The 13,418-nt window shown below is 37.9% G+C and overlaps 2 protein-coding genes across 3 annotated transcripts in view; one reads left to right on the top strand and one right to left on the bottom strand.

Annotated features, from left to right (window-relative positions):
- The first annotated feature begins 373 nt into the window (after positions 1-373).
- On the top strand, positions 374-6,475 carry LOC138053380 (dehydrodolichyl diphosphate synthase complex subunit nus1-like). Its single transcript, XM_068900025.1, has 5 exons — positions 374-767; positions 878-1,012; positions 3,115-3,264; positions 4,472-4,571; positions 5,847-6,475. Exons 1-5 carry the CDS (start codon positions 485-487, stop codon positions 5,935-5,937), a joined length of 759 nt encoding a protein of 252 aa, XP_068756126.1. The 5' UTR covers positions 374-484; the 3' UTR covers positions 5,938-6,475.
- LOC138053379 (ubiquinone biosynthesis O-methyltransferase-like) overlaps positions 5,980-13,418 on the bottom strand; it is a 9,156-nt gene continuing 1,717 nt past the window's right edge. For both annotated transcript variants that reach the window (XM_068900023.1, XM_068900024.1), the window contains exons 3-5: positions 11,890-12,132; positions 10,876-11,035; positions 5,980-7,165 (exon numbers count right to left, since the gene is read on the bottom strand). In XM_068900023.1, the coding sequence (XP_068756124.1) occupies positions 6,996-7,165; positions 10,876-11,035; positions 11,890-12,132 (573 nt within the window). In that variant the 3' untranslated portion in view covers positions 5,980-6,995. The remainder of the gene's footprint in view (positions 7,166-10,875; positions 11,036-11,889; positions 12,133-13,418) is intronic.

Genomic DNA, 13,418 nt, shown 5'->3' with positions numbered 1-13,418 from the left:
GTTATGAAACTCGACAAGTCTTTTTGTTTCATGTTTTTGTCCATATTTTTTTCGTTTACGGTGCACAAAAACTTTCTTTCTTTGTCTTCATTGCCATTGCTGGTGCATGACCTCTTCTCTGTTATTTGAAGCCGATCACATATTTTCTTTGGTGTTACAATATCCATGGAGAGTAATACCCAACTGCACGCTTTGTCCTGATACCAAATAAAGCATTTTAATTTTAACTTTTCTTCTGATACATTTCGTTTTATCCTTCTAGCGAGTCAGTGGACATATAAAGTATTTCTATTTTCAACACAAAACGCGAGCTTTCGTGAATTCTCCGGTGTCATGAGTCACGCAATCCTAGTATTGCACGTGGACGTGCAAGATACTCGTACGCATGCTCACACGCTGTCACTCGTAACTGGTGTTCGAGAGTGATTGGAAAAATGGACATTGGTCGCCGGAAACCTTTACCTTCCAGAACACTTTGACCAAAATGTGGGTCTTCAAATGTTTCCTTAGTATTATTTATCTTATACTGTACCTAAAATCGGCCATAGTTTTACTGTTTCAACAATTTAGACGTTTATATTTCTCAGTCGTATCACAACCGTGCTCTTTTGGAAAAATAAGAGAGGATTCGAAAGGCCTCACTAAACTTCCTCGGCATATCAGTTTTGTAGTTCTGGAGTCTCACATCAGTTTTGCAGACGTTGCTCAACTTGTCGTGTGGTCAATGGCTATGGGAATCCCGTTCATAAGTGTCTATGACAGACAAGGTAGCCATATTTATTATTTTCATGGTGATGCAATTCATAGTAATCTTACAACTCAACGAACGTCATTGTCATTGTAGCCGGCTTCGTCTGAAGTTTGATTTTCTTTCTAGGTGTAGTTAAAAGGAAAACTGCTGCTTTTTCTAGTGAGATCATACAGAAGCAAAAGGAAGTTTTTAAAGAGGAATCCAACAAATACACATTTGTTTTGAGGACAATGGATGTGAAGTTCGATAACGATTCTTTAGGTAAGCTTCAAGCAGCATTTGCAGTTACCCTGGAAGCTTGTGTGAACGCCCAGACGCAAGCTTCGATTCGAGTTTGAAGGTGTTATAATAATCAGGAATTTTTAAGATAAAGATATCAAGGTGTCCTGTTTTTTTTTTCCTCATTGATGCGTATTTAGTTCTCAAATTTCATTAAAGATTTCCTTTGGAAAACGTCAAGATATATAAAAGTAACGCAAAGCATTTCCGTTTAGTTCACCATGTCCTTGTCATGTGATTTGAAATGTAAGAATCAAATTATCAAAGGTACATTAAAATTGACCCCGATCGTTAGTGTAGAGTACACTAGTGCTGTTTGCGTTATCCCAATTTGCTTGTGCTCTGAATTCACTACTTGCACAAATCAATTCAATTCAGTTTAATTCAATTTTACCCCCCAAAAATCTGCATAGGCATTGTTTGCGACTTCTCTTGGGACATTTTCATGTCCCAGGAGAAATTGCAAACAATGGTTATGCAAAAGTTTTGGGAGGGTAATAGAGGTGTATTATGGGATTGTGCAAGTAGTGAATTCAATAGTTGCTGCGATATTTTTGCGACACACAAATTTCGTTCAGTTTTTCTGGTGTGCTAAAAATTGTTTGCATGCAGAATGCCATATGTAAGGGTCAAAGGTTAAGCTTATTTAACCAAAAGTGTCATTACCTCACACTGAGAGAGATGGTGCTTAACAAATCCATGCATGTTCTGAAGGTTGTTTGCTCAAAGTCCAATGGTTAGAATTTTGTTCATTCAACCGGATTTGTGGCTTGGATGTCTTAATTATTGATATTTTTAACCTATTCTTGTGTAGTGGTTGTACTAGAGAGTATAGGTTAGGGTTATGGCTAAGAATAGCCCACAAGTTTTCGATAATTATATTAAAATTCAGTCCTAAAGGAAAAGCATCATCTCGAGGCTCTGGGGAATGAATATCAGGATTTGTATAATGCACTGGTCAACTCGAAACTTCAACATACATGTACTCCCACCTCCCCCCGCCCAGGCCTTTGAACTTTTGAAGACTGGATCGTTCAAATTCCTGCCCCCTCAGGCCAAAATGGTGTTCAAATGCCCTACCCTATCGTCGGATTTGTCTGCCATACCCTACTGAAGAACAATAAATATTATTAAAAGAGTTATTCAACAAATAATTATTAAGGTCACGTGGACAGTTTTAGCCAGATAAAGTTAAAAGACGGGAATACTGTACAGTGAAAACACTTTGTTCTGTGTTCAGGGAGGGATTATCTCACCTTTTTACCAGAAATTCATGCCTAGGTAGTAATACTGCCTCCCAAGATGGTTTAACTTGTCTCGATAAATGATGCTGCCTATGGCATTGCAGGTAGTGACAGACACATGGTTCATTTAGTTGGCAGACGAGTTGAACAATCCTCTTAATTTCTTTTGTTTTACAATTTCTCTGGCCCCCTTAGATCATTCAGTTCCTTGGCCGGGACCCTATTTATTTCATAGCATCGGTGTGTCTAACCAGTTGGAGCAATATAGCTTATCTCCACTGCAATTTATGTGACACTAAGCACATTATCTCCCTCTGCAAGGATAATGGATTGCAACATTTGGTCACATCCTCCTCATGTGTAGAGACTTCAACTGCAACTTCTGAAGAAAACTTCTTTTCCTTGTATGCATACATGTAAATATTGGAAGAATCAAAACAAGAGAAGTTGGCAAAAGCATTTCATAATCTCTCACTACAGTGTACATGTACATGTGTTTTCTATTTGCACGGTGAATCCTCTGAGTTAGCAGTAAAAGACCAGGTTAAATGTGACTCTGAATTTTGTGATTTACTGAATTACCGTCGTTTTTACAGTTTGCTGACATACACCTGGGAATTGATGGATTAATGATCTTCTGTCCCAGAAAAAAATTTCTTCACGTCCATTTCCTGTAAACCCATATTTTTAGCCATATTTATTGTGCTAAATATGCCCTGTCATTAATTTTGAGCCATTTAACGGTATAACAATGTTGTACAGTTATTGGGTGACACTCCATAGGGTGCAAGTGGTGGAATTATGTAAAACCTAATAATGTGCTTCTCATTTTTATCCCAGTCCCAACACAGGTGTGTATAAGTTTGCTATCAGAACTTGATGGTAAAGGGGATATTATAGAAGCCTCCAGAGAATTTTGCAAAGGAATCCAAACAAAAAGAAGAGCAATAAAAGAAATGGAACCAGAATTTTTTAATGACCTTCTTAAAGGTACAGTGATAATTAATAATTAAAATGTATTTCCTATTTTTTATCACCATCATGGTCGTCTCATCATTCGTGAACTTTGTTGATTATATAACATGAGCATTGAAGTGCTAAGTTGTTAACTTGAAAATGATTTGAACCAAAGAATAACATACTACCTTGATGGAACCTGATCCTCTGGGTAAGTGTAGTTAACTACATGTATGTAAGTCCTGAGAAGGACTTGTCTTCAGATTGCATACACTTGTCAAGTTTCTCTATTATTTTTATGCCTGTAGTTCTATCAGACTCTTGTTCCAAAGTTGCTTCCAATATCCCTCTTCCTCTTTCCCTCTTTCAGTATTCTCATTTATAGGCATTCAACTATACAGAATAAACCAAGAATAAAACAACACAGTAACCATGCAAACTGGTTACATTATCATAATTTTGGGGGTTTATAAATTCTAGAAAGACAAACCAGAAAAACCTAATGAAAACTTTCAGACAAAATAATACCTCTTAAGGTCAAGTTGTTATTGATAATCAATGAGCCAGGGTGAAATTTTACTGCGTTTTTCGTAATTCTTTGGAATCTTACCTTCCAGCACTAAGCTCCAAACTGTGTTTTGGCCTCCATCAGGCAAATTTCCAAACATAGCCGGGAAAAGCGACTCTGCCTCCGGAAAGTACCGGTAAATTGGAGTTTTTGTTTAGTTCACAGCTTGAACACCATTACATGTTTTTAGAAATACTTCAGTGAAAAGATTCATACAGATCCCATCGCTTTCCATCAGCATCAAGTTTGAATACACAAATGTACGGTACCGTGGGAACCAAAGATGCTGATTGGTGGGTTAGGCACACATTAGTTGATTTCATCATCTGTGGTTGGCATCGCAAGTTTGATTGATGGAAGCCAAAATGCTGTTTGGCCATTGACGCTTGAAGATGAATTCCGCAGAATTATGAAAAACGCAGTAAAGACCCTGATTCTTGGTCTGGCCGGAGTTGTCACAGTAGTCTGATGCTCAACAAACTGAGCCAACTGGTCGGCAGAAATTTTATTGCTATTTTGTGGAGCTCTTTCATATGACAAATATCAAGTGTCACAACTGGCCTATTTAAAAACCTTGACTGTCCCAAATTTCACTAATGTTCTTTGCTATTTTTCCATGCTGTGCTGCTCTTGAGTAGCAAGATTGACTTGTTCTTTATCCCTGCTGTACAGCTACCCGTGGAATACCTGATCCTGACCTTGCTTTCAAGTTTGGTGATGTGCAGATGATGATGGGATTTCTACCATGGCAAACCAGACTAACAGAATTTCTGTAAGTTTCCTTTACACTCTACCATGTACATCCTTTAATAGCCCTTTTCACGGTAAGTTTTTCTCATTTGTATTACAATGTAATCTAGCATGTATGTGAGGCAATTTCAGGCTATTCTGTAGTTTTAACCCGAAATTGCCTCGCACCCACATTAGATTACATTGTAATGCAAATAGGAAAAACTAACCGTGAAAAGGGCTATTGCAAATTCAGTTGGAGGTCAACAATACAGTCTACTGGTCACATCTGAGGGTTTTCTTTTATCATAATATACATGAAAAAAAATTACTCCATTCTGAGTAGCAGAGAGAAATGCAGTTTTCAGGTAACATATAGTGTAGAAAAGAGAGAATTCAGTGCAAAAAGACGTAATAAACCAAGCATTCTGATTGGTCAATGAGCGAACAAACTCAGAGATAGCCAATCAAATGTGAGCCCTGAATGACGCAATTTTTGTGTGATTGCGTGATGGGAGTGCATTGCTTCTGCTTGACCATCTCCAATTATTTTTTATTAAGTAAGATTCACATGATTTTTCTCATGCTGTTTGGACTAAATGAGCACTTGTAAATTTTTTCAAAGACTGCAAATTGCACAAACCTGTTTGTCTGTGAAAAAAATTACTCTTGCTTATTTATTCCAAATTGCACTGACATGTACCATATACTAAACTTAGCTTGAGCTATAAATTGAAGTAAAAAAAATGAGGAAATGATTTTGAACAATCATTACCTGTTTTGACAATAATTGAGTAGGAAAGCACATAATGAAGTTAAGCAGGCTATTTGAATTAACCCTTTCACTTCCAAGAGTGATTGATATAAATTTTCTCCTCACAAGCTGAATTGAATTTTTCAAAGATATACATGAACAATATTTGTAAAAAGCTTTAAAATACAGAGCTGTGTATTGTGTTCTTCCTAAAAAATGTATGGTTGCCCCCAATTTTCTTTTTGGATACCAATAATACATGTACTTACTAAGATATACTTTCTCTGCATACCACGTTATGCAAAAGACAACATTATGTTAATTTTGAATAAATTATTTAGCTGGAACTTCGCTCTAAATCTTTGACCCATGTATAAGTCGAGGGCGATTTTTGGAGCTTCTTTTGAGGCCATAAAAGGTCGACTTATACACGGGTAAATACGGTAATTTTAAACCACGCAAAAATATCCTGTATTAGTAAAGCATCTCGAGATGCCCAGAACGTATGAGCAATAACAATAGTAGGCACCGTCCTTAACAATATCTTGTCATCTCTTTTTGCAGACCTCTGAGAACACATGTCAACATCAACTATGATACTTATATATCCTCCCTACAAAGATTTGGCAAATGTCAACAAAGATTTGGGAAGTGATTCATGATTTTCAATGTTTGAAAATAGAAAGAACAATACAACTAATAGACATATTTTTATTAATACCGTGTGGAAATATATTTACAAGTAAAGTTACATCTCCATAGAATTATGATTTTTGGTTGGTTTTTACAAAATCAATCAGAATTTCTGATTTTTCTGGTCGTCTGTCTGTCAGTTAGTTTGGGTAAGTGTAAAAAACTAGGATACGTTCTAAGCCAGACAAGGACAAAGGAAAGAAATATTGAGGGACCGTTCTCTTCTCAATCATCACCTTGTTTGTTTTTCATGCTATTTCCAGCTCCCTCCAACTGGTCGCCTGGAATTAACTAGTCTCTTTCAAAACCAATTTTAATAAATCAAACTCAAAGACGAGCTACTTAACTTATTATTGTCTGGAAAAGTACTTTGTTTAAAATACATAATATACAGTGGGACCTGTACAAGTAATTTCATTCAAACAGATCAGACTTGTAAATTAGAAATTGAAAGATTCTAGACTAGTCACTGGGAAATAAAAGGCAACCTTTGTAAAGTATTATTTATCATGTTGTAATGTTACAGTCCCTTGCATCTTGAGTCTACAGTAATCATAAGAACCATACAGTACCTTCTAGTTTCTTACAACGTGCCCCCTTTGATTACCACTTCCTTTCAAAACTGTTGTGACAAGTGGCTTCGACCATCATCGCATGACTTCTTCTCAGGTTGTCGAAACGTCAGTCAATGTAACCAACAACATTCCCTCTGAGGACTATTCTCACCTCATCAAGTTTTGATATAATTGCTTTATATTATCACTCTTTCAAGGTGAGTGCACAAAACAGTCCTTCTTTTAGACTTGGGTGAAGTCAGTAATCATGCCCGTATTGTTGTCTCACAAGAACAGAACAATTTTTTAAGCTATGTGGGAGGTTTAAAAAGCCAGATACTGTTCCCAGAAAGTGGGAATGATGTCCCCAGTCTGGTTTTTGAAGCATACCAGTAATTGCATGAATAAATAAACTTTTATTATGGTTCCAAACATTAAAATATGCATTTTAAATTAAAATGTTTATCTATCCATTGTCTGTCCTTGTTGTTTGCTCCTCTGGTGGTGAATTCGAAAATGTTGTTTCATTTTTTATTGCCCTTAGGGCATAGTTTACACTTGTGTCTTCAATCCAGCACCATTTGTTGAAAATTGGCAAATAAGACATTCCTTTTACTTCAACAACCTCTGAACCATCTGAAAATGTACAAAATGGAAAGGAAATTATTAAGAAAATAGTATACTTACAGTGCAACACGCCTTACCATGGCCACCCAACAAACTTTCACATTTGACAACTACATGTAAATACGTCAACTTACAACCGTGAGATGTTTGAAAGAAGGCGTGACTGTCAATCAAATTCGCACACCCTGATTGGTCGATACTTTGTAAAAAAAACTTCGTTAGGTGGGCAAAGTAAGGTGCAGCGCACTATAATTGCTGCCTTTGGATGCTTTTCGTGGACTATGAAACAATAATTGTTTCATAGTCGATTATCAATATTATTGATGTTAGTTGAATGAAATGTTATTAATTCTTCATGAGCTCAGCCAAGAAGCTAAAAAAAAGCTAAGATTCCCCAGAACAATATGCAGTAGGGAGACTGGGACTTGGTGTAAGCAGTGCTTTGTAACAAAGAAAGACAGACGAAGGAGTCCAGTTTTTCGGCCGCGTCTTTGCTCTTTCCCCAGGGAATTACAGATTGCAAGTACGACACTCAAAACACTTGGCCACTCTGCCTGTTAATATCAAAACCACTGTTTAAATTTCATCAGAACATACAGTAATCATTTAACCCATTCGCTGCTGAAGCTGAGGAGTAAAATTTCATGATTAGCTCTATCCCGGTAAGTTGGTAATAGCGGGTTAAAAGCTACCATCTAAAGAGGGGCAGGGTTCTCAGTAGATTTTCAAACAGTCGGCAAAATTGCTGATGCTGAGTACGAGGCCCGTACATGTAGGGTACGAGGCCCGTGCGTAGGGTCGAGCCTCCAGGGTGGTCCGTGGGCATACTTCCCCGGAAAATTTAGGTTTCTGGAGGTGCAATTTCCTGCATTTTGGGGGTCGTATTTCTAGTTGAATCCATTAAATATCTGTAGATTGATTTTTGTCGTTTTGACATAATTACGTAATCACGTTCAACACGTAATACATAATTTCGTTCAATGTGAAGAGCTGCGTTGAAATGAGAAGTGTCGTGTGCTCGCCGAGATGACATTTCGGTTTGGCTCAGATACCAAAAGGTAAACGCAAGAAATAACTGATGTTGCTGATAGCAGTGGCTATCGTTGTGAATCCTCCGCTTTCTTTCCAAATCTTCCCTCTCTGACCAGTTTCACTGGCGGCCGCCATTTCACCTTGTTCTACCCATGCGCAACGTGACAAATGTTCGGTTAAAATGGAGGCACGGCTCGGATGACTGTTTACACTACACTGTACTGGAATCCAAAATAATGGCTCGGTGACCTTTTTACCCGTGTTCGGACCACCTTCCGAGTTGGTCCGAGCACGGGTAAAAATCGAGCACGGCTCGGGTTCAATTTTAACGTTTACACTGTAGAAATCATCGGAGCCGTGCTGCTTTTTTGGGTACACAGACCCCTTTTTTGACCCTGGCCGTACCAAAAAAAGATTTGAATGGAAACGGGGCTAAAAGAACTCGGCCTTCAGCCTTCGGCCTCGTGCTTTCATCAGTTTTCTCGTGTTTGGAAACCCTGATGAAACACGAAGCCCGAGTTTATGAAATATTTATTATTTCCCAAGGCAGCAGGGCAAGTGTAATACTCAAGGTAGATGGCACAGTTCTTTCCACAACCAGTCTGGGCTGGTGAAAGGCATTTATATCTTTTCCTCCAAAACTCAACAAAATGCTTGTGAAAAACCTGAACAATCTCATGGTGCAATTGCCCCAAGAATCTTAAACAACAATAATTTCTCTCAAGTAGATCTATAGCATAAAGGTAAGTACATAAATAGATTAATAATGAAAAATTGCAATGTACAACTCGGTACAGAATCATGATCCCGCCAACAGTGAGCAAGCGGGATAAGAAAATCTACCTACACCCAGAACCAATCAGATCGGCAGGAATCGTGAAACACCGCCCACCCACAAAATGGGGATTGAAAAAAGTGTGATCTTGCTTAGATCTTCTGTGGTCACATAGGACCAAATGGACCAACTGCAGTGTAAAAATATTATCAATTTTATCACAACTAGTGGTTGGTGAGCAAATTAAGAGACCCTAATATTGTTTAAGGTTGACTTCCAGCTATCGGCAGGTCTTTTCTAAGGGTAACGGGTAACAGACAAGAAACGTTTACTCTGCAGGCTATGAACACCAATCCTCCCTTAAGACGAGTATCAGAAAGACAGCAATTGTTCGAGGCATAACTATCCGATAATCTGCACTTAATGACTGAGTGGGAAGGCCGGATGGGAAAATATTTGGCCCGAGGTCATGGCGTACGGACCGAGCGCAGCACCCGCCACCTATTACCCATCACGCGTTACCTGTTACTTGTTACTGTTACCCGTTACCTATTACCCTAACCTGTTGTTACCTGTTACCTGTTACCAGTTATGCGCCGATCAACTCGAAACTTCAACATCCCACCCCCGGCATTTGAACTTTTGAAGATTGGATCACTCAAATTCCCGCCCTCTCGGGCCAAAGTGGTGTTCAAATGCCCTACCCTATCGTCGAATTTGAAGGATTTGTCTGTCATACCCTACTAAAGAACAATCGTCGTCGGCCCCTGTCGTCTTTAATAAAGACCTTTTGAAGACCTTTTTTGTAAGCCAATCACTCCCGAATGCTACATCTCTTCCTTTAAACTTTTCCATCTCATCCAAACATGTGTTTTATAGCTGTTAGCGCCTTCGGCGCCCGAAAAAAAAAAACAATTATTTGAAACCTGACATTTCCGGTTCAAATTTCCCCACCCCACGCAGGCAAAGGTCAAATTCCCCACTCCCCGGGCACAGAAGATAGTCAAATGCCCGTGGTTTGCCTGGGAAGGGGGGAGGGGGGATTGGAAGGGATGTTGAAGTTTCGATTTGATGGCCGCATTACCTGTTACCTGTTCTCCGTTACCTGTTACCAGTTACCCGTAGAAAAGATCTGCCGTCCAGCTATACTAATTAGCGAGCTTACGCAACAGGACAGCTGGAAGACTCAGGATGGCAAAATGACGAAAACTTGTTGCGAAAGATTGGGAATGCACAGTCTCGTGCGACATTTTTTAATCATTCAGCCGTCCTGTTGCGTCAGCTCCGATCCCTAATGTTTGGTAATTAACCAACGATGTTCGAGCAATTTAAGATGAAATGCGCTAGGACTAACATGGCTGGGATGTAATCTAGAATGGAAGAACCGATCATTTTATAAAGTATATAACTTGCAAACAGGGGATCAGATTACCCCACAAGCAATGGGAAGGCAGAGACATAATGCTTTTAGATGCCTTCTGAAGAAACATTCTTTTAAGCTGTAATTAAATTAATATTTCATTTTTTTTAAATGCACATGGGAGGGGTCAGTTTTCAAAAAGGGATAGGAATAGGGTGGTGTAGGGAGGGAATGTGACAAGGAGGGTATAACAATTAATATATGTTTAGGAGATGGGCAAGTTAAATCATAGTTTTAAATTGCCTCTTTAATTTTTATATTGTGCACATCCACATTTTAACAAGCTTGTAAGCTCCTACGTGTTTGTGTGTTATTGCTGTTTTGTGGTTTTTGACAAAATAACACTTCAATTTTACAATTAATGCTATATTGGAAATTTTGATAAAGTACTTATACATGTAAGTTCTTGAACAAAATTAATGCATAATAATAATATTAATTTTACTATCGCACTGTTAATAATGGAGCTCTTAGACTAAATTAATAGCTTACTTTCAGATACAAGATCAGACAGTTCCTCCACTGTAACAAACTTGTTCCAATCATGAGTCCCCGGCGTCACTAATCTGAGAACATACTCTGCTCCCACAATGGCAGCAGCATATGACAAAGCTGTTCGATTGATTGTGGTGACTACTAACGATCCACCTGGCTACAATTAAAATACCAGGAAAAACAATCATTGCTGGGTTTGGTTAAATGACATCAGCACATACCAGTGTCTACCCATACATGTAGGTCCATTGAAAATCATTACAAATTATTATTACATATATTGTTATACCTTTCAGTTACTGCTCAATATTCTGGGGCTTCCAATAAAACAAAATGTCTAAAATTTCAGTAAATCCAATTAATACAATATTGATACTGAGGAAATTCAGCACTGTATGAACTCCTATTTTGTAAATGAAATTTCACTTCTCCTGACTGTATTAATAAAATTATGATACATTATCAACTGGCCAGTGAGAAAATAAGCTGACTCTTTGTTGCAGCATTAAAATGACCCCTTACAAAGGAGTGTCAAAGTATATGGTTCATGGACTATGTTTATTGTAATTATAGTCAACAAATATTGTGTTCCTGATTGATCAATGACAAATGCATAAATATGTTATAGAGTGCAAAAGAGGTTACAGAGTGCAATATGGAAGATGCTATGGACACAAAGTGATGTAGTTATTTTGTTCAGTGTATAGTAAATTAAAAATCGTATGAACTTGCTTGTGCATTTCATGATTTATGGTCACTCCCCATGTTTTGAAAGTTCGTAATTTATGGGCACCGGCGAGTAGAACAACTCGTGCCCATAAATTACGAAATGCAGAACTCATGCCCATAAATTACAAAATGCATACAGTAGTATGCACGTTGCATTCATTAATTTTATTTAAACCATTATCTGATTTTCCACCTGGTAGCACTGTGAACCTTAGACTGACCATGGAGTCTTTTGTTAATTATTAGAAAATAGCAACTTGGGAGGGATTGCTTTAAACCCACCTTTATCAGCTGTGAGCTAGCAAAAAGAAAAGTGTCTATATCCATTACATGTTCAATGACTTCTGAAGCCACAACACAATCATACGATTCTGGTTCTTTTTCAGCAAGCTCTTCAACCGTAACACATTTGTATGTAACTCTGTTCACCACTGTTGGATCATAAGATGCATGTTTTAAAGCGGCATGTATATTACGTGCAGAGGCATCAACTCCTGTCACATTGGCACCAAGTCTTGCAAGTGGCTAGGAAAGAAAACGGTTGGGAAACTCTACAAAAAAGGCTTCACGTAATAACTGAAAAGTTAAGCAAAAGAAGGGCTGAAAACAGGCCACTGGTATTAATAATAATAATAATAATAATAATAATAATAATAATAATAATAATAATAATAATATTTATTAACTTATAATGTGCCAATATCAATATACAATTTCATTTATGAGTGACCTGTATGCCACAGGTATGCTATGCTATACTGTTTAAATAATGTACTTGTACTCAGGTGCAGGTTGTGCAGCAGATTGGGTTAGTGCTAAACCACGATCAACAACAAACACCGGTACCATTGTTTTGTGTTTTTTTTTTCAAACCTGCGCAGAGCCTGTATCCTATTAACCCTTTCACCCCCAAGAGTGCCACTAACAGATTTTACTTTGTCTAACGCCAGACGATTTTACTCTTCAATGGGGAACCCAACAGGAGTGAAAGGCTTAAATTTAGTTGGCCAAGGCCTAATATTGTGATCTAGCAGTGAAAATGTTACAGTATGATACTCAAGTTAAACTTCGTCCCCATTAACCCATTGACCCCCGACAGTGACACTGTCTAACACCAGACGATTTTACTCGTCAATTGGGGGGGGGGGGGGGGGTGTCCTAGGGTGTTTGAGGTGTGAATAGGCTAATGATTGCTCAGGACCCCATTTAGAAAAAAACAGTAAATAGCAATTATTATAGCGTTTCAATCAGGCTTCACTTAGGTGTAAAAATCTGAATCAAAATCTTCTTTAAGCATTTTTTTCAATATCATTAATCAATAAAACTAGAGCAGTTTTCAATTGAGTGTCGAAAGTAATTAGATAATTACTTTGGTTTATGATTACTTCACTCAGTAATTGGTTCAAAGTTCTCGCGCCATTTTTTCAACCAATCAGAAGTGAAACCAAAACTAATCATGGCTCACGCGTGCACATTTTCCCATGCTTTTTGTCGGCTATGTGTAATTACTTCGAGTTTTCATTGGTTTGCCGGATTGTCTCAGTCCTTTTTGATTGGCCAAAGTAATTACTTTGGTTTTGGTTTTACGACACTCAATTGAAACTTGTTCTAATTGAAATACACTGTACAGTTTATTAATAATTATTATAACAAAAGAAGAGATGGGAATCTACTTTGACTAGTTAGTTTTCTTGTTAGCTCTTCAAACTCTTATTGGGTTAAAATTTGTGATTTCAAGTGAAATGAAAGTAGTCAACAATTGTCCTTTTCTATTGTTATTCTCAGTTGGATGATCTAACTTCATCATTGTG

This window comes from Montipora capricornis, chromosome 6 (genome assembly GCF_036669925.1).
Source record: "Montipora capricornis isolate CH-2021 chromosome 6, ASM3666992v2, whole genome shotgun sequence".
Taxonomy (NCBI): Eukaryota; Metazoa; Cnidaria; class Anthozoa; order Scleractinia; family Acroporidae; genus Montipora; species Montipora capricornis.
Note: the sequence above shows the minus strand (reverse complement) of the source record. Positions and strands in the feature narration are given on the sequence as shown.